Raw genomic sequence first — 21,507 nt, 5'->3', positions numbered from 1 at the left:
CTGGATGTTGTTTCCATTTAACATTCACCTAAAGCAACAGCACAGTAAAGAACTAGAGTAAGAATTCCAACTATCCTTGATTCTTTTGTGCACTGTGGAATCTACTTTCCCGAGAGGAAAAAGCTGCTTATCGCCTCTGTATGTGACAGTGCAGATGGCACGATCTCTTAGCCAGATTTTCCCATGGAAAAAAGTTTAATTAAATGAAAGAATAAATCTGAGTATTTGGGACAAAAGCTCATGTTGATTATGTATCTTTTGAGTGATCGCTGAGCTCTTTGAAATGCTCTGGAGTGGGTCAGGCTGAGAGCAATAAATTCTGTTGTTATAATGCAGTAGATTCTCCTTGTTAACACTGTAATGACTGATATGCCCCTGTTCTGCTTTTTTTATTGAATAGTAATGCAAAAAGCCTGGAGAGAGAGAAACCCCCAAGCCCGAATTTCTGCAGCACATGAAGCTTTGGAATTGAATGAGTGAGTGACAACAACATTAACATTTATTTCCTGTCATTTAAAAATCCATTTGATGATCGCTTAAGGCAGGGGGTTTGCCACAGTAATTTTTTAGCCATGATTACAGGCCTGTCACAGGAAGGCCTACAATGGGAGGAAAAAAGCACAGCTGCGTGTTGTGTTAGCCACCCAGAAGATCCTTAGGGCAGTGGTGACAATGGAGTCTTCTCACTGATGTCAGTGGGCTTTGGATCAGCATAGCAAAGTGTTAATTAAGTTGCCTCCTGACGAGCGTATGAAATATGCATTCATGGGATAAAGAGTTCCCTTCTGGATTTCTCAGTCGTCCTGAACAGAGGCAAGAAAGAAGGGACTTATAAACACCTTCTGAAATATTCATTTCTTAGTGTTAGAGAACATGATGTAATTTTGTGGGACTTTCGGTCTTCAAGTCCATTATTTATTTTCTCAATGAGAAGTGTAGTATTCTGAGATCCCACAGTAAACCCAATGCTGTGATGCTTTACTGGCATGGCAAACTGTATAAATGTTGCCAAGTGCATAAAGCGGAGAGAGTCCCTTAAGTTGCTGTAAGAGATTACTGTATTCTAGAATATTATAAACTGGTGCCTTACGGATTGTCCTTCACAGAAGGACAATTCTCCTCAGAAGGAGAAAAAGAATGGTTTGTTCCTGGACAGCCATTTAACTGAGGGAGCATGTAGCCGAAAAGGCTTTTGCAGAAGTGAGTTGTAAGCCTATCCTGTTCTACTCACAAATCACAGAATGGCTGAGGTTGGCAGGGATCTCTGGAGGTCATCTAGTTCAGCCCCCCTACTCGAGCAGGCCCACCTACAGCACGTTGCACAGGACCGTGTCCAGCCAGCTTTTGAATATCTCCAAGGAGGGAGACTCCACAAACTCACTGGACAACTTGTGCCAGCGCTCAGTCATCCTCACAGTAAAAAAGTGTTTCCCGATGTTCAGGCAGAGCCTCCTGTGTTTTGGTTTGCACCCATTGCCTCTGGTCCTGTCACTGGACTCCACTGGAAAGAGCCTGGCTCCATCCTCTTTGCACCCTCCCTTCAGGTATTTACAAACATTGATGAGATCCCCCCTGAGCCTTCTCCAGGCTAAACAGTCCCAGCTCTCTCAGCCTTTCCTCATACGTGAGATGCTCCAGGCCCTTTGTCATCTTCTTGGCCCTTTGCTGGACTCTCTGTAGAATGTCTGTGTCCCCTCTTGTACTGGGGAGCCTAGAACTGGACACAACACTCCAGGTGTGGCCTCACCAGTGCTGGGTAGAGAGGAAGGATGACCTCCCTTGACCTGCTGTCAACACTCCTAATGCAGCTCAGGATGCCATTAGCCTTCTTTGCCACAAGGACACATTGCTGGCTCATGGTGTCCACCAGGACCCCCAAGTCCTTTTCTGCCAAACTGCTTTCCAGCTGGGTGGCCCACAGCAAGTACTGGTGCCTGGAATCTCATTTTCACCCAGACGTGTTGTTTCTGGTTCCTCAGCCAATGACTGTGGAAGGCAACTGCTGCAGCCTGATTCTATTTCTGTAGAAAGAAGAATCTTACCAGCAGTGTGCTTTGTATAGGAAAGAAGTCAATGGGCTATATCCCAGCTAACTTCAGCTGCTAAAAATGTGACCGTCGCATTTCAAGTAGTTGCCTGGGCTACCTCTATAGTCAATGAGAGGGCCATCTCCATTCAGCAGTTCACCCTGTTCTTGGAGAGATATTTTAGCATGTGAAATTAATGGCTTTGTGAAGATGTTCCTTGATGGAGGTAGAGGGGCAGAGATAGTTAAGAGTTCTAAACTAGCTAAAAGCTGAATGAGGTGACTCTCACCATTCATTTCAACTTTCTGTGTATTCCTAAAGCTGCTTTCCTGTTGTGAGGGTTTTTTTTCATTTTGGTTTTTTTTTTTTATGTTTTTTGATCTCTGCAATTTACATTAAAAATCTGTTCTTTGCATATGGCAAGTGTTATAGGTTTATTGATTCTTTCCATATCATTACAGTAATGGAGACATTTTGTGTTAAAACAATAGTGCATAAAACTGGTCCTGGTTTCCAGAAGGAGTTTTAGTGATGTAGACCATGACTGCTTAGTGAGACTGTGCTTTTCTTTCTGGAGCAGTTGTCAGTAGATATATGACAAAACTCCATTGCCTCTGTATTTGGTATATCCTTGCCAGTCTGCATGTCTTTGTATAGCTTTTGCTTCATGCAACTCTCTCATGGTTTTCCCTCTGATATTTTTGCAGGTGTGCTACTGCCTATATTCTCTTGGCTGAAGAAGAAGCAACAACAATTGTAGAAGCAGAGAAGCTGTTCAAGCAAGCTCTGAAAGCTGGAGAGGGCTGTTACAGGCGCAGCCAGCAGTTACAGCACCATGGTGCACAGTATGAAGCCCAACACAGTAAGTTTCTTTGGAGGGAATAGCTGTTCCTCAAGGCAGAGAAGGCCTAGGGAGTTTTTTGGGTTTTTTTTTTTTTTTCCCCTGCCTCTCAGTATTTAACATCGGCTGGAATATGGCCCTAGAGCCGGACTCCTGGGTTTCAATGTTTTTGCTTGATTCTGTTGCTGTGCTAGCAATGCTCAGATTACAGGTGTACCTTTTCTTTGTCATGGCAGAAAATATATAGTATGTACTTAACAGAAAAGAAAAGGTAACAGAGCCAAAAGAGACCTGATATTCAGAAAATGCTGGGTTCTGTTTTAGGAAGTTGCACTGAAGTCCCTTTAGCCATTTTGAAAGCATGGGCTCATGATGTGAAAAGGCAGTAAAGAATGATGGAAACAGGAGTGAAGTGATGCTTTGCCAGCTTTTTTTCTGTCAGCTGTGAGGGTAAATACCTACATTGTTCTGTGTAAAAGTTACTGAGGCCCATTATCCAGTGTGGCATTTGAAAAGTTAGTTGCATATGTAAAGAAAGGTCACAGAAACATAAAAATTAACAACTGGAATAATACATTGCTCTAATTGAAAGTCTAGATTACTTTTTTTTAATTTTGAAGAAGCAGATTTAGCTGCTGTGCTGATATTCATTCGATACTTCTTAAACCTAAGAAAATACATGAGGGTTCACTGCCACTAAGTGAACAAAAAGATAAATAAAGCAAACAGTCTAGGTTATTTCTAGTCTACAGTGGATACCTCAGGCAAAAATAATGCCAATTAATTACGTAAGTACAAGCACTAACATACTTGGGGCATCTTTGGGTTTCTCAGGACCTGAATTCACAGCCTCTGGCTATCTCATATAATTTGAAGATTGCTGATAAAAACTGTACATAGTGAAATTATCTGTGATCTCTGTTTTCAAAAGTGTACACAAGTCTATACTTGAAAACCTGAGGTTTTATAAAGCTTGGGGGTAGTATTTTAAACATTTGTTGGTTATAAAATGATATTTAGGATGATTGGCTTATTTTTTGAGAAAATAAAAATACAGAGCAGCTGAGCCCTTGAAGCAATTTTCAGGCTCTAGCAGGCTTATGGTTGTCTGTGAGACTTTAATTTATGTGCTCAATCTGTCCTGAGCACAGAAAATGACAGCAATTCTATGAAAAATACACAATGGGAGTAATTAAACACTGTCATGATGCTTATGTCCGAGATAGCCTGGTTAAGTTTGTGCAGGCAAATGTAAGTATGGTATTTTTGTAGCCTGTGTGTGCTAGATGGCTACTGTCATCGTCATGTTTGACACCCTGAAACTTCAGTATTACAGCAGAGGAAGCAACCAGTTGAATCGAAAAATTAAGTGCGTTGCCACAGAGCAAGGAGGGCCTGAAAAGTGACTGCCAGCTCTGACTGTGGCTTCAGGAGGGGCTAGATTGTCACACTTCTCTATACCACCCAGCCTTCCCTTCATAATGTCAGTGTGCATCCACATAAGTTAGAGACGTTGCAGCCTCAGATGGTGCCTTGGACACAGGATTCTCTTGATTATATGCTGGACTTCTGCATGGTTTACAAAGGTAGAGAGCTCAGATCTCTTTGGAGAGGAAGGACCATGGACAGATGTGTGGCAGTTACTCCATGGTTGAGATGTCTGTCATTACATTTCTGGTCCTTGAAGTTGACTTCAGGATGAAGAAGGGGCTTCTCATCTTTTACAGGAGAAAAACACTATGTAATTTCTTGAAAAACAGCATATTGCTCTATACTTCTGTTTATTCATGTGTTCCATCTCCTTTATACAGCATTTTATGTTAGACCGTGAATTTTAAAAGTAAATAATGACTTTGAGTACCCAACTTAACCTCTTTCAAAAGGTGCTAGTTTATAGAAAGCATGGGCAATCTTTTTTTTAAGGTGGCTCATGTTAGTCAACCCAAATCATTTGCCACCACAGAAAATTTTGGCATGAAAGGTTATCTTGATTTCATAGTAAGTAAATGCCTTTTGACCATTCCTTCTGAAAAGAAGCTTGGCCTGAAATGTATACCTCTTAGGTACATTACATAAACATGTTGAAACAGATGTAACTAATAAATTGTTTATTAAATATATAGGAATCAATACAGAGATAAGGATTTACATAATATAAAATACAGCTAAAGAAATTCCTTCCATCCCTTATTTATTTTTTCTGCTGCTTAATCTGTCTGAAAATTGTAATCACAGCTTTAAAACAATTTGTAGGTGTCTGGAATGTTTTTAGTCCACGTCTTGTTCTTATTATGAAAGACTTGAAAACGTTAGGAACAGACCACAGTCTTTACAGTTCACATACTACACACAAAGATAATTTGTAGCAGGTGTCTTATATTTTCACGATATGGTAATTTTATAGATGGTTAGCTGTCCACTCATTTCCTGTTGGTACAGAAGCATGTTAAGAGTTTGCATTGGAATTATAGGGAAGAGAATGAGAAATGAAATGAGTAAGAATTCTCCAAGAGAATAATTATTGCAGCTGTTTAGTTTCTGTCATCTTTGCTATTAGGGCATCTTCCAACACATAGGACTGTCATATCTGAAACGTGTTAATTTACCATCCATAATTAGTGGTGTGAGGAATTTGAAGATGATAACTGGGTAACGAGTAAAGGCTCTCTGTAAACAGAAAGCTCAGGGTATATGTCTTTTCTTCTAATCTTTAAGGGAAAAGACTGTTAGAGGATGAGGATTTGTTTTGCTACATCTCCTATTAACAAGCAAGTACATCATAACTTACCAAAAAGGCAGGGTATAACGTGCATTTTCTTGGCTGCTCTTGCCTTAACCATGTATGTGAGTTGGTAAATAATTTACTACTGTGTGTGACTGCAGAGTTTTGTGCCAATGTTAACTTCATAGGGGTTCTCCTTGCCTCACTTGATTACTTGATGGTCTATACCCTATAGCGTTCTCTGTACCTTCAGATCTGCTTATATTTCATAGAGGTAAGGCTAACCCATAGGTCCTTATTTATACCACTGTATGGCTGGAGTAATTCCACTGATTTCAGTGATGTTATGCCACATCTAAATCAGAAGAATTTGGTAATTTTTATTAAAATTATTGTGAAAGCATTGATGTTAGAGAATAACAAAAAATGGCAAGAAAACTATGTTGCCTTTTGTGTTGGAAAATTAAATGAACCTTTGTTTTTATCTTTTTTATCTTAATGCTGTTTCTTTTTCCTCTTATACAGGAAGGGACACCAATGTGTTAGTTTATATAAAGAGGAGGCTGGCAATGTGTGCAAGAAAGCTGGGAAGGACCAGGGAAGCAGTGAAAATGATGAGAGATGTGAGTCTGGATTTGTTTCGCATGTGATACTTAGACAATAGTAGCATAGAAATGATACGCATTTGCTTACAAGTCAGCATCCATTCCTGCTGCACACAGCGCTGCTGATAGTCACTTTCTATGTGTAATGTACATAAAGATTAAGTTAAGAGATCATTTACAAGGTTGTGAAAGCAACACTATGAAGTCATAAAATACCAGATGGACGGTTGCCCATGCAGACTGAATTTCCCATGCTGGTACATGTGCAATGGAGTGTGGTCTTTAATTATTTGATCATGAAGTTACATAACATTTTTCTGAAGCACGTAATGAATGCTGCTAACTTAATAAACAGGTCTTAAGGATTCTGTTTCCTCCTTGCAAAGCTGCAGTTTGGCTCTCTGCATTGTTTATGTCACACTATTCAGACCTGAGGACAGTGTTGTTTATTCATGCAAAACCTATTACTAAGAAGTCAAAACCAAGTAATTAATCTATAGTGAACTGATTTCCCTCTGAGATGGGGGGTGATTGTATCCCTGTTTTGTAGGCAGAGGAGCTACCAATGGTAGTCATAAGTCAGTAAGCTACAAAGCTACAAATTTGAAACACCAAACGGTAGCTGTTTTTGGGCAGGCGGGAGGGGCAGCTGTCCACATAAGGCACTGTATATGGTTCAGGTATGTAAAATGCTCCAGTTTAGAGACAGCTGTTGAATACCCAGCATTTCTTCAAGTGACATACCCTGGATGCAGATTAGGAACACAGTTCTTTGAGGCAGCGACTTGGCTCACTCAAGGTAGCAAGTCTGTGACAGAAGGAGGAATGGAGCCCTAGAGCTCTGGGCGGATGGTGGTAAAACTGGTTACCAGTTTCCTGTGTTCTCCTTTCTTACACTTCGTTTTCCAGCTCCCACAGAAGTGAGGTAGAGATGAATCTGGCAAGATACAGAGTTCTGCAGGTTAGGTTGAAAGACCTGAATTCTAAAGGCACAAAATGGAATCCCAGACCAGAATGAAGCACCTGTAAAGTGTGCTTTAGGCAGCTCAGACGAATGGTCCTGGAACCTGCCTAGTGAAAAGGGAAATTCTCGGTGAAGGTCAGTGGGAATTTTAATCTAAAAAGGCAGGTGACTTTCTCTAGAGCTTAGACGCTTGCATCAACAGCAGTAGGGCAAGTATGTCTGCCAGCTTGGAATCCAGCACCCAACATCTTCTGGAACTGGGGCACTCAGGAGTATTTTTTTAAAAACATTGAGCTGAGTTTATCGTAATAATGCAGGTCCTTGTCCTAAATAATCTGCCAGATGGCAAGTGGTAAGTAACTTTGTTTCCTGTCTCACTGGGGTTTTTCAGGCACGCAGGTCTCACTCCCCAGAATCACTAGGCTCCCAGACAGAGGTGTTGAAAAACCCAGCCATTGTACAGCTAGGAGTGTGAGGAAGAGGGGTGAGGAAGAAAGACATGATTTTGCAGTCTTGTGGTCAGCTGGGAGAATGGTGATTTAAAAAACAACATTTTCAGTCCAGTAAGCTCCACCGATTCTTCATGAATTTTGTTACACAGGCACTCTGGGACAAATACTGAAAATCTGGGGACAAACATTGGTATTCTAAGTTCTGGCATTAATGTACAAGAAAGATAAAATTTTGGATTTCACATTCAAATGTCACACATCATAATTATGGCAGCTACTGGAGCTTACTATGGGCTGCTGAATGTGTTGTGTGATTTGTAGATGGGGTATATGGAACATACACTCTGTGAAGCCTTCTGTTGATGTGAATTTGTATGGTTAATTGTGTATGCAGAGCACTGGATTCAGGGACTTGGATGGTCCGTCTAGTCCTAGGTTTCTTACGCAAAGTGAAACCCAGAATGCTGTGATTATAATGAATGGCTTACTCTGTCACTAGAGAGAAAATTGTGTGTTGTTGAAGATAAGTACAATGTGGATCTCAACAGGCATCAATGACAGGGAGACCGAAAGTCATTGTTTGTTAGACACTTGAAGGACGAAAAGCACTCTCCTCAATAGGAACGTTTTGCTAAAATGAAAGGGCTGGATGCAACACGAAGGAGGTATAAAGACAGAATTTCAGCTTCTAGAGCTTCAATTCAGATCAATGTGTTCTGTATTTTTCCACATACAGACACTGAGCCAAATCCTCAGAACTGAGTTTAGATGCCTCTAGAGCTCTTCATTGTGAGCAAGCAGAGCTGAGAATTAGCAGGTCCCTAGATGAAATATGAAAGCAGCAGTATCTGTAGCTCACACCTCCACTACACTGGGAGCAAGAGTAGGGTCAAGTCAGCTTTGCAGATGCTTTTCTTAGACTGACTTGGAGCTACTTATTTCCTGATTAATGCATATCCTCCATTTCTTCATAGAAGATGTAAATAATATACTTACGAAGAAGTTTGAAGAACATGAATGTGTCATTGAAGGTTTCTATGTGATTGATGAGGGAGGAGATTAATTTATTCACCCTAAAAAGAATATGAAGAATATGTTGGCTGGGGACTGCTGAATCTTGCATCAGGGGACAGAGGGTGGAGGCCCTGTTTGTGTTTGAAAGATTGAAAACAGATTTCTCAAGACATGGAACATGATGGAAATGAAGTGTTAAGAGGTTCATGACACCATCTGGGAAATATGATTGGGATGTAGTGAGTCTTTGCCACTTTGAAAAAATAAAATATTTTAGAGTGTTTAATTCATTGCATATATGAGGCCATCTTGAGGACATTACTGATGGATTAGATTGTCTTACTTGAATTTTATGTAAGAAAAGACTGAGATCCTGCTTAAAACACCTTAATGGAAAGAAAATGAGTTGTTGGTGACTTAAATAAGATTTTGATTTTATGGTTATATACACTGCTGTTAGGAAAATAATATGATTTAATATTATACTGAAGATACTTAAAACCAGGTTTTTTTAAAACTTTAAAAAAACTGTTTAAATATAGGGGTTTTTCTAAGTTTAAAAAATTGGGTAGGAATTTCTGTTGCTTCTGTGATTGATTTTGAGGTAGTATTTTGATGCTGGCTTTGCTGCTTGGATGTCATTCATTTAGATGAGTTGAATTAATCAGAATAATGAACCTGTAATTTTCATGGAAGCATGTAATTGAATCATACATAGGTGTAGCTTTTGCTTGTGTTTCTGATGATAATTATTTACTATATTTTGCTATAGAAACCAGCAGCTGTCACTATTTGTATATATTAACTTATGATCTCATTTTGAATAGTATATTGTTGGCATCACTCCAGTCTAGTCAACAGTTATTCCAATTTTATTCCTGTTTATACAGAGCATGATATGGTCTGTGAGGGAACTAGGTCTCTTTTACTGTCCCTGAGGAGACAGTCTCTGGTGCTGGTTGTTTTATTTGTTGTGCTGATTATGTTAGGAGGATTTAAACTAGTGTGTTCTAAATGTTGTTGGAAAATTTGGTGTGTACAGAGGTGAAAGGCCTTAACAGTGGCTGTGGGGAATCTTCAGTATCCCTTTATGTTGAATGTTTATTGAGGACAACGTTGCAAGCTGAGTGAGCATGCTGGTGAGCAAAGGTAGCCTTTTGTACCAGCTGCTCTCTGTCTGCACTTGCTGATTCCCTCTGTCCTGGTTTTGGCTGGGGTAGAGTTAATTTTCTTCCTAGTAGCTGGTATAGTCCTGTATATTGGATTTAGTATGAGAATAATGTTGATAACACACTGATGTTTTAATTGTTGCTAAGTAGTGCTTACACTAAGTCAAGGACTTTTCAGTTTCTCATGCTCTACCCACTGAGGAGGCTGGAGGTGCACAAGACGCTGGGAGGGGGCACAGCCAGGACAGCTGACCACAACTGGTCAAAGGAATATTCCATACCATATGGCATCATGCTCAGTATATAAACTGGGGGAAAGCTGGCTGGGGGGCCACTGCTTGGGGACTGGCTGGGCATCAGTTGGTGGGTGGTGAGCAATTGCTTCGTGCATCACTTGCTTTGTATATTTTTTTGTCATTATTATTATTACTAGTTTATTTTCTTTCAATTATTAAACTGTTCTTATCTCAACCCATGAGGTTTTTTTCTCACTTTTACTCTTCCAATTCTCTCCCCTATCCCAGCGGAGGGGAGTGAGCAAGCAGCTGTGTGGTGCTCCGTTGCCGGCTGGGGTTAAACCACGACACCCTCACCATTACAATGGAAGAAAACAGAAGTGTGCTGGGTTTGTGTTTCGTGTTTTTAATTGGCTAAAAAACAGAGAGGATGTGGAAGGTATGCAAAGGCTCTTCCCTCTGTACTTTGTGGGCAACTGGATGAGCAACTGTGCTACTGAATTCAGGAGCAGACAGACACAGTATTTTCCTTGACTGGATCAGTGGTGTATCCAGGTGAAAATGCACCATGCAAGAAAGTGAATTGTCAAATTAATTTGAGCTTCTTGGGATTGTTCTGGAGAACATTTGGACTGTGGAATGAGCGTTCGCTTGAAGGGTGATGTACGTTTATGAAGGAGAAGGGTGGCAGGTGGAAGGCGTGCTAGTGAACAAAGTGAACAGAAGCTCTTAATTGTGTCCTCTTTCAGAGAGAAGATGAAATAAACTCATTCTAGAGTGTCTTTATCTCCTAACCCATGGCCCTGTGCTCCCTTGAAGACTGCTTTGTAGTCTTAACAAGTATGTTTCTGAGACACAGTGGAATTGCAACTTGCCCCGTGCTGTGCAGCTTTGTTTAGAAATGAGTGAGGTTTAGGGAGAGGAGGGACTCTCCACATCTTTCCTCAGCTCTGGAGAAGAATAGAAACCAAAACACTTTTTAAGGGTCAGAAAAGTACATTTTATTTCTGGGACCAGTCATATCTACTGAGAAATTATTCTTCAGATCATAGTAAAGGACCTAGAAGTGTACTTCTATGTACCTAACTCTGAGGACCTTGCTGAGCAGATTTCAGTTGGATGTGTTTATGTGCTCATCTCAGTGCCCACTTGCAGTCTCTAAATGTGTACTTTATGCCACAGGAGACACTACGGAGTTATCAGTGCCTAAGCAGGTTCTATTGTTAGAGTGCTGCATGCCTATCAATGGGCTGCATGATGAGTTGTTTAAATGCTTAGGCTGCCCTGAGCATGTAAAATGGTTTAAGAGGTTTTGCCACTTGAAGGCTTCAAAAGGGTACTAAACCATACTAAAACAATTTAAATGATTGGGTAGGTTGGGATTTTATCTTTATATGACCAGTGGTATTAGTGATTTTTGCTGGTACGATGGTTCTGCAAATCTAGCATACTTTCTTGGCAATCTCTTTTGCTGGGCTTTGAATTAGGTTTTCTGCTTAGTATTCTCTTGGATTCTGTGCTCTTGCATGCATTGCTGATTTGCTCTTGGGTAATGGGAATACAGAGCTGGGACAGTGTTCTGCACCTTGAATTATCAAGCTTTGTGAAAGAGAGTACTAATTGCTAATAAAGATGTTATGATCCCTAGCAACTTAACAGCACAACTTCTGCAGCTACTTGCATTGGCAGCTACTGTCTGTCTCTCCCAAATACTTCTATGCTTGAGGCAAGGATTAGTGAGTCAGATTCTTTGGCTTGTGTTACACAGGTCAGGTTAAGCAGGCTGCTCTGCCTTGAGTGGGATTCTAGCTTTATGAACATCTGTAGGGGTTATTTAAAGTACTATTTACTAAGATTTGAAGGAAAAGTACTTCTTAGTTAAATGAGACCAAGAGTTATCTTATAAATTTTAGAAGAGTGCTACAATTGTGAACGGTGACATTTGCCAATCTCCACCACAGAGTAATATCTTCACTTAATTCTTGTCCTGGCACACAAGCACCGCAATGATAGCAAGTGATGAATGCCGATTTTAACATTTCCATATGTCTGTATATTCAAATGTGGTTTGTTTTGTCACAGATTCACGTTACTGGTAAGTGGGAGGTGTGGGTTGGAATATCCCTCATTTGAACGGGTTCTTAAACAAAATGGAGACTCCTGTGATTCCCCTGATGTTTATCCCTTCCCTTTACCTGCACGTGACTCAGTCCCCTCACTTATGTCATGGCTGTGATCCTGTGCAAAACCCTCAAAAACTAGAAATTTGGTGACTACTACCTAAACCCAACAATAACATTTCTCATGTAAGATATGGGTTTCCAGCATGGTAACTATATTAATATAGAATGTAGTCTTAGAATGTGGTCACATAGTCTTGGTAGGAGCCCTGATAACTTGGACTCTTTTTTTTGTCTGCCTTCTTGCATCATTCTATGTTCAGGGGCAGGGGCTTTAATTATGCTCCTCCATCTCTCTGGAATGTCCTAGCCCATTTTTGAGCTACTAGATGATTTCCTCACTTTAATTTCATTTAAAAATCTACTTCTAAAAATATGGCAAAGTTTCTGCAAAAAGTACTTCGGGGTTATGCAAATAGAGGAATGTTTTTGAAGAGGGCTATGAGTAATGAGTTTATTTTCATGCTTTATAAAGTTACTAATCTTTGATGTAACAAACATTATTATAAATTATCACTATGACTACTTTTATGTGATGTGATTGTTTAGTAGTAAATGTACATCTGGAACAACTTGTGCTCTTCTGGTTTCATGCCACACCTGCCTTTAAAATTCCCTTTATTCCTGAAATACGTGCATCTTTACAACACAGTCCAAATAACAGTATTTTCATAATTATATTCCTTAAAAACTCAAGTCATACTGCGAAGGCTCTAATCCTCCAATTAAGAGAGAATATAAAGGCTGCATGTTCTAGCATATTTCCTTAGAGTTTGTGTATTCGGTAAGATATTTTTCACTTTATTGACTCATTGTTAATCCTACATTGAAGAGAAGTCATATTATCTGTGGATATTATGGAGCACTAGGACTAAACTCACAATTGCCAAATTAAAAATGGAACATCAGCAGATTTTATACCTGTGCCATCCCGCAGTTAGTGTAAACTGGATCTGGGTCTCTTTTCTGACACTCTGAAGTTCAACTATTAGATGACATAACAAATTCCCTGAATTCCACCCATGGATGAAAATACATGGATCCTACTGCTAATCATTTCCAAGCTCCGAAAGACCAGGACCGGGTAGATTTGGCTTCTTAGCTTCTATACTCTCTGACCTGTAAAAGTGTAACTGCAGAGCTGTTTCCAAACAAAACAGTGATTATTTGCCAAAAGGAATGTAGTGCACAGAGAAATGCATTAAATGACAGAATCCTACTTTTGCTGTAATTAAGTAGAACTTCAGTTCAGGTAGGTCCAGTGAATTTCAGATGATTTTCCAACTCCAAGAGCTATGAGAGTGTCTCTTTACATCACATGAATCCCACTCACAATGAGACTGTGCTGGAATGATTTGCACTTCTAGGACCAGGAGTTAGCCTAGTTTTTAAGCATCTGACATTGTTAACAGAGTCTTTTTGTGTGCTAGCCCTAGCCTACTGACAATGTTGCCTCGCTTCTGTCCTTGCCAGGTGAGCTGGCCAGGAGAAAAACTTAAGCATTAGTGTATCTTATAAGACATTGGAGAGTCAGTGTGGAGTGACATGTTGCAAATGCTTCGAGCCCACGGTAAGCTTCAGTCAGAGCTTAGACATCTGAAAGCTCAGCTGTAGGCAATGAATCCCACAGAAGTGGAGGTTTCTGTTTTTCTACTCAGAAATGTCTTGGAGTTCAGCCTTTTCTACCTTTTTCAGTTAACAGTTCTTACAGATGACAAGTCATATACAAGAAAGCAGCTTATGCAAAGCGTTTGTGAAAATAACAGTGTTATCCATACTGTGTGTTTGATTTTTCAATGGTGGTGGACAGCTGCACCTGGAAGACTGCAGCCTCAGTCTTTCCTCCTTTAGGAGACAGATGTTACCATTTCAGATACCCATTGTGGGAACCGATACACTAGGAATTAAGGTGGTTAACAGTGTCACGGTTTGCATTGAATTTCTCTTGTTTGCTTGTTGTTGTTCTTTTCTTTTTAAGCTGCATTCAGTTTTCATATTTATGAATGCGTTCATTTTAATACATTTGATCTAAAAATGTTTTTGTTTGTTGAGAGATATGAGTATAAGCAGCAATGAATGGTTGCATGCACTGCCTGTAAAATATGTGCCCATGCATACAGCCATAATGCAAATGGAGAATAAATATGTCAACACCAGGTTATATATAAGATCATTCATTTATCCACCTTTGTATCCCCTTGAGCGCCATGGTGTAGGCGTAGGCATAAACTGTAGTTTAAAGCTGTTTTCTACACAAATAATGTATCGTAGCTAATTGATGCATGACGTTAATGTCCTCACAGAGAGAATAACGGATGCAACAGTTAAAGCTACATTCCTTGAAAGTGTTTCAAAAATTAGATCTAAATGAGAAAATGCTGATGACTGAAATATTCTTAAGGAAGGGAGTCCTCTTCGTGAAACTGTTCTGGGAGATAAAACTTGTTCCTCATCCAGTAAATCAGATGTGGATTTCCTTGTACCATAAAGCATTTTTTGTGATCATCACGTTTTCATATCCATCACAAAATCATTGAACCTACACCCTGCAATATGGACTGGGGTGAGTCTGGAAATATGGCCCTCCCAGGACTAGTGATAAGATATCTGATGTGTCAGACTTATTTCCAGAATTCTTCTCCAAACTTATGCTTCCAAAATATCATTTATCTAAAATATTAAAAATTATTATTTGCAAAAGCTATATGCCTGCAGTATACCTAATGAATCTTTCAATGAAAAGCAATTCCATTTCCTACACCTGCGCCTATTTACCCCCACATGTGCAGAGCAATTAGAACAGAATAGGGGCTAACGCAGCCCCAGGTCTGAATTTCATCGCTATAAAGTATTTTGAACAACAAAAGTTCAAAGTAAAATCCTTGTGAACATAGATTTGGTCTAATATGTTCAATAGCTGTTTGAACATCCTTATATTGTAAGGGAATACATCATAGCCATGTCGTGTCTGTTTTCATATGCTATGAAAATAAGCTTCGCTCAGTGGAGCACAGCTCTTTCATACCAGCTGAGAAGCCAACTAACTGAAATTTTACAATGGAACTTTTAGTCCTAACTAGTCGTTACATAAAGATCCGTAGGCTTTGGTGAGAAATCTTGAGTGCTGAATTTGATGACTGGCTCCTGAGATCTTAAGGTGTGGCAAAAGGTGATAACAGAGCCTTTGTCTTTAAGTGCAGTGCTTATAACTCAAATGAAAGCATTTGTCAGGTTACTGTAAAGACGTAAAGAGAATTAAAATTGATAAGCCGAATAATTTGGCAAATGTTAGCCTGTAACTTCACAGGAAATAAATCTTTGGCTGCAAAGGGAGGTCTGTGACTTAAACTAGAGTCCAGATTAGAGCTCGTTGCTGTATGGGTCTGGGGAACTTAAGGGTGCATTCTTCATCTTGTGTTCAGGGATAATGTGCCCATCTTTAAATCTCTGTGTGGAGTATGAGCCAACCTCCCTCTCCATCTGCTAGGGAGGGGAGGGGAGCAGGCTTATGGTCTGCTCCCTGTTGCTGCTCAGCATGACGCAGTATTTGGCCTGCCCTGACCATCCAGCAGGCCTATGTTGCAACCTTTGTGGCGGTTTTTTTCTTCCCCAGTGTTTGCTTTCACTATGAGGCCTGAAAGATGACCCGTCATAATATTTTTCCATCTTAGTGGCTTTACTTTCTGGGAAGTTTCTCAAAAACCAAATTTTTACTGTGACTGAAAACTATTTGCAGTGAAAACTATATATATCCTGAGATGGTAGAGAAATTAGTTCATGTCGTCTTTTTTTCTTTTCTTTTTTTTTAATAGGAAATGTTCTGTTGTTTGTGCACAATCAGTGTTTGAATAGCTGAGTGGCTACTTAAAGGTGTTGTATTTCCTTAGCTACAATATCAACTGAATTAATTATAACTGGGTTGGACTTTTTAGCGTTTGACCTTTCTCAGATGAAACCTTTATTAACACTTGTCAGTTTGGAGGCTTGGCAGTCCAGACAGTGACCTTTATAATGCTGCTGTCTTAGGCAGGGTTTATCACTCTGACAGGACCCAATTAAAATAGAAAAAAATAATCAGTGAGTGATGTCAGTGAGAAACGGACAACCAGAGTAAGAGCTTTTACTGGCCACAGTACATCTGTAACTAGCTGCAGCTCTTCCCTTTTCTTCACTGATGGAGGGAATGTTATTCTGCCAGCCATTATTCATTCTCAATGAGCAGGGATAATCTTTCTTAATCCCTTGGAGGGGTTTCATTGCAATATGTTCATTCTGAACTTTAAATCACTATTTACTTAGGGCCAGATTCTGTCGTGCTTTTTCCTGCCAAATAGTAGCTTCCTCTGTTAAAAATGCAATATTGAGTAAGAACAAGAATGAAGAGAAGAATGAAGGCTGTGTGCTGGATCCTTAACTGATGAATTCAACTATGTGAATTTTCACCTGCAGTTATTTTTCGTCATGGGCAATGACTTAAACTTTTTATTTTATTGTCAAATACTTCCACTTACCTAGACGAGCACCAAGGCCTGTGGTCCATTCTTTGGAAAACTGGAGAAGGCGAAAAATCTGCAAACTATGCAGTTTTGTTTCTGTTATTTTTCACAGGTTCAACTCCTACCATTGAAACTAGGAGCTTTATGGCCATCCCCATGCCACTAGCATTAAAAATTCAGTGAAGTCTGTCAGCTGCTCTCTCAGTGACCATGATTCTCACCAGAAATTTATATAATCAGTTAAACAAAGCAGTGCCATCCTTGCCTTTGATATTTTAATAATCCTCAAACTGCAGCAAAGTCAGTACTACCCAGATAGCCAAATTTAGACTGATCTATTTATTAAGGTCGGAATAGTTCTTATATTAACTTATGCCAGACCACTAACACGAGGAAATTGTCTGCGTGTTGCATCTCTGTTTACCTGTTAAGGTATCTTCCTTAACAGAGTGAAGCAGCTCTAGTGCGTTATCTGTTTTTCATTTTCTAAAGTTCTTGGTGAATCTCCACCTTTCTTGTTTCAATCCTGGTTTATTTTTGTTTATGTTACCTGTTTGTGAGATTAAGATTTGCTGGTTCGCATCAGTTTCTCTATTTATATCTTCAAAGGCAGTTTGTTAAGTGACAGGGTTTTCAGGTCCAGCTTACTACTTTCAAATTGAGCAAGGCTGACCTTGAATCATGTTCTTTACTGGGGTTGTTATAGTATTTCTGTTCTCATAAACCATCCCAGAGAGACTGTAAATGATAGCGTTCCCCTCCAAGTTCCTGAAGAACAGAAGTAAGATCAGCTCTCCTAGTTCTATGCTGTGTGGGACTTTTTTGTGCTGACTGTACGTCATGTAGGCAGTTATGGTAAAGCAGCCATAAAGAGGACACAAGGAAGCAAGTATCTTTTAACACTTCAGTTCTTTATAGAATCACTCTGACAATAAAAAATATTATTTAATCAGTTCTTCAGTAAATTATATGGATGTGGCTTCAAAAAGGAGATGTAACAGAATATCAGCTTCAGGCGTTTGAATCTATGAAGACCCTGAAACTGAGGATGTATAAGAACAAATCCCGGGTATCTCTCAAAGGGTTAGTTCATAAAGTAAAGGCACTTACATGTAAAAGGATTAGATTATTTTAACTACACATTTCATTCAGTTTGTCATACAAGGCAGATTCTTTAGTTATATTGTTATATTTGTATAAACCCTACCCTTCCTATTGTTGCTGCTTTTTTTTAAAAAAATATTTTTTTAGTATTGGCCACAATTGGAATTATGTTCTAAAGTATCCACAATTACAAATCCTAATATCACATACTCGATAATATAGTTGCACATATGTAAGCTTCTCTCAATTTATTTTACTCTGATTTTTTTCAATGGATTTTCCATTTTTTCTACTAATATACCAGAGAGGTGCTGGATTATTTACTACTGATATACAGGAACTACATTGTTGAAGATTATTTTCTAGTACAATAAGATAAGTCTTCTTCACTTTGAAGAAAACTGTTAATTGAAGGAGAGATATATATTCAGGCAGCTGTGTTCTTGGATTTGACTGATTACATCCTATGCAAATCAAGTCAAGAAACCTGACCCAGTGTCCATTAAGAGCTCAGAAATTTCTGAGATAACAGTGAACTCTGGGAAAGAGCCAAGAACAATGGGAACTGAGGGGTTTTAACTTGTTGTTGGTTATTTCAATGCATTTTGAACAAGAAACCCTTTTCCATGTTAATAATCTAACCCTTTTGTGTTATTGATTTTAGCTGATGAAGGAGTTTCCCCTGCTCAGCATGTTCAACATCCATGAAAACCTGCTAGAGGCTTTGCTGGAACTGCAAGCATATGCCGATGTCCAGGCAGTCTTAGCAAAGTATGATGGTAAGTTCATATACATTTATATTTTCTTTATATGGTACACACAGAAGCAATGTTTCTAAGTCAAACTCTTAAAATTTAGGAAATGCTGTAATTAGAGTGACTGGCACGAGCTTCATAGATCCTCTTACACAGTCCTTAATCCAAAGACCAATCATTGTGCATTTTTTTCTGCCAGCCCATGCTTAATTCATTGTACAGGGTGAGGGAACTCACTCGCTAGCAGCTCTTCAGTGCTTGCTTTGCTTTCTGTTGATGTTTAAAGAATTACTATTTAGGTTCTGCAGACTTCTTATTGCATGCTGTTCAAACCTTGTCTGAAGAAAAGATTATCAGTTCCCTTGTGGACTTTCCTATGAATGTTGACTTAGTAGCATACAAGTGCTTTACAAACATTAATTGATTTAACTTCACAGCAGTCTAGTGAGTAGCAGACTTCATGTCTTATGGGGAAAACTTGGAAAGCTCGGAAGACTAGGTGAACTTTTTGTGTTAATTTTCAGTATTTTTCAGTAAGCATTGATTTATGCAGCATTATGTCACTTTTTATGTTCCAATCACAGTTCCTGCTGACTGCCGCTCTAGCTCTTTGAACTTGGATTCAGACACAGGGTCTCAAACAGAGAAAGGACAGAATAAGAAGCAGCAACTGGCATACTTGTTTAAGTTAAATAGCTTTTCTTGAACTGTGTAGAAACTTTGTGTCAGAAACAGGAATACAAACCAGTTCTCCTCAGCAGTGTTCGCCAACCTTCACAGTGCCACTCTTCATCCTCTTCCTGCAGTCCCTGGCTTACTCACCATCTGCACTCCAAATTCTGCAACAAGTGAATCAGGAATCCTACAGCCATCAGTTTCCTTTTGTGTTACTACACAATCCTCACGCATCCTCAGAAAAGTCTCATTCTGTGCACTGGAGTATGGCAAGGGAGTTTATGAAAGGAATATTATGTAGTCGTATAACTAAAAGTGAAATTATAACACACGTGGATCATAAAGCTGAATTAAGTGAAACAGGTAGCCCTAATTGTGATGTTTCTGAACTCTTTCTCTAGGTTGATTGTGTAGCCTTTAAAATGTTCTTAATTACTAGCTCTTACAGCCTTTCTGCTGTTCTTTGAACTGAGATTTTAAGGCTTGTAATTTCAAAAGCTTTTAGAAGGTAGATAGACATCATTTGAGTTACTGTTGTATAAATAGCTACCAATATGGGCTCCGGAGCCTGTATCCACAGTGCTTTGGCCACTCTTTCTCTTTGATTCTTTGAAGGAATTAGCATCTTTTCCAGCCTGCCCTTAGTTGATCTTCTGTCCTATTTGTCTACTGAATTGTCTTCTACTTCTCTTTTGCATGGTCAGTTTCAGCTTTCTACTGCTCCTGGTTCCTACCAGAGGCTTCTTGTTCAGCCAGCACCATTCATCCCTAATTCCATTCTTCTGCCTCTCCTAACTACCCATCCCAAACCTACCTACCTATCCTCAACCACTTTCCAACTTCTGTCTTACCATACATCTTTTCCATCTACCCTTTTCTCTGTGGCTTCTGCCTCCTCTTCAGTTGACATTCTGTGCCGCATTGCCTGGATGCCAATAAGCAGAACAGTAAGAGTACAAGCAGACAGAGGCTTCTTGCTGTCAGCCCCAGTACTTGGCCCGTATCATCTCATGGAATGGTGGCAAGAGGATGATGCATAAGTTTACTGGAGTACTGAGATGTACTTGATGAGCAAAGAATCTTTGGAGAGTATATCTGCAAAAATTGCAGAAGCTTCCACTGAACATGTGCTAATTGCTTTCTTTTAACATCTTATAACTTAGGAAATTAAGATAAATTTTAACAAGGCTAGCAATAGGCCATTGCCTTGATACTAACACAATCATCCTACCGAATTTCAGACCCCTGCAGTAAGTAAATGGTGACGGAGCTGAAGTTATTTAATGGAAGATAAATAAGCAACTGATTACAGGCAACATTAGTGATAGTCACTGCTGCCAGTCCAGCCTGGAATGTTTTCAACTCTTTCTGGAGTCAAATCATTCTAAGCAGAGATCAAAATGTCACCCAGGCCCTTAAGTACTGCCATACAGTATCAGTAATGACTCTGGGAGAGATCTTGGTTGTGCTTAGTCTGGTTGTAGAAACCTGCTGTTAAAGTAGAAACATCAGAGTCTTTCTTGTAGCTCCATGTATTTCAGTAATTCCTGTGACACAGGGGTAGATCTGCATGGACTTTATTTTGGCACATTAAGAAGCAAGTTAATAGGAGTGCCCATTTTTATGCCCCAGGCACCACAGGATGTTGGCACCTTCTAGTCTTTAATGTAGTTGTGAGATAATAGCTCTGAGGAGATAGCAGAACTGTGACAGAACAGGGAATTAAGCCATGCCCTCTGAAATCTCAGACTAAACTCCTGTACCAGCTCTACTTTTGCATACCAAAGTACTGATCCCTAGTTTTAAACAATACCATGGTGGCACTTTGTGTCATGGAAGTTCATAAAACTTGAAGGGTTGTTTTGTTTTCTCAAAAGCATCTGACAGAGTCAAAACTGAGGTCGTAAATGTAGCAAATGAGGCTTTTCAAAATAAAACTCTCCTTTGTCTGTTTGAACCCATGCATTGTCAACTCATGCTTTGCCATACATAAACAAAAGTGTGCGTATACACCAGGTATGCACAAGGACTCAGGCTTAACCAGTATAACCCTTACAGTTCATGAGTCTCAGAAGGCCTGTCTCAGGGAGTCTCAGCTCATTTTAGAACTCATCAGCTTCATGTGTTGTTAGATTTATTGGAATATAAAACAATGAACTCATTTATACTTTCCTATCTGCAGTTTCTGCTGGTCCCACTCCACTGCCTCTTTTTGACTAAGACCAAACCTGATTTATTGTATTTTGATAACATATGAACAAATTATT

General features: G+C 39.5%; 1 protein-coding gene across 4 annotated transcripts in view; it reads left to right on the top strand.

The window, feature by feature from the left end:
- Positions 1-21,507, top strand: part of ST7 (suppression of tumorigenicity 7) — a 160,338-nt gene that overhangs the window by 103,842 nt on the left and 34,989 nt on the right. For all 4 annotated transcript variants that reach the window (XM_064446851.1, XM_064446841.1, XM_064446859.1 and 1 more), the window contains 4 exons: positions 401-476; positions 2,735-2,889; positions 6,116-6,213; positions 18,475-18,589. In XM_064446851.1, coding sequence (XP_064302921.1) covers positions 401-476; positions 2,735-2,889; positions 6,116-6,213; positions 18,475-18,589 — 444 coding nt within the window. The remainder of the gene's footprint in view (positions 1-400; positions 477-2,734; positions 2,890-6,115; positions 6,214-18,474; positions 18,590-21,507) is intronic.

This window comes from Phalacrocorax carbo, chromosome 1, assembly GCF_963921805.1.
Source record: "Phalacrocorax carbo chromosome 1, bPhaCar2.1, whole genome shotgun sequence".
NCBI classification, from domain to species: Eukaryota; Metazoa; Chordata; class Aves; order Suliformes; family Phalacrocoracidae; genus Phalacrocorax; species Phalacrocorax carbo.
This window is presented reverse-complemented; position numbering and strand designations above follow the sequence as displayed.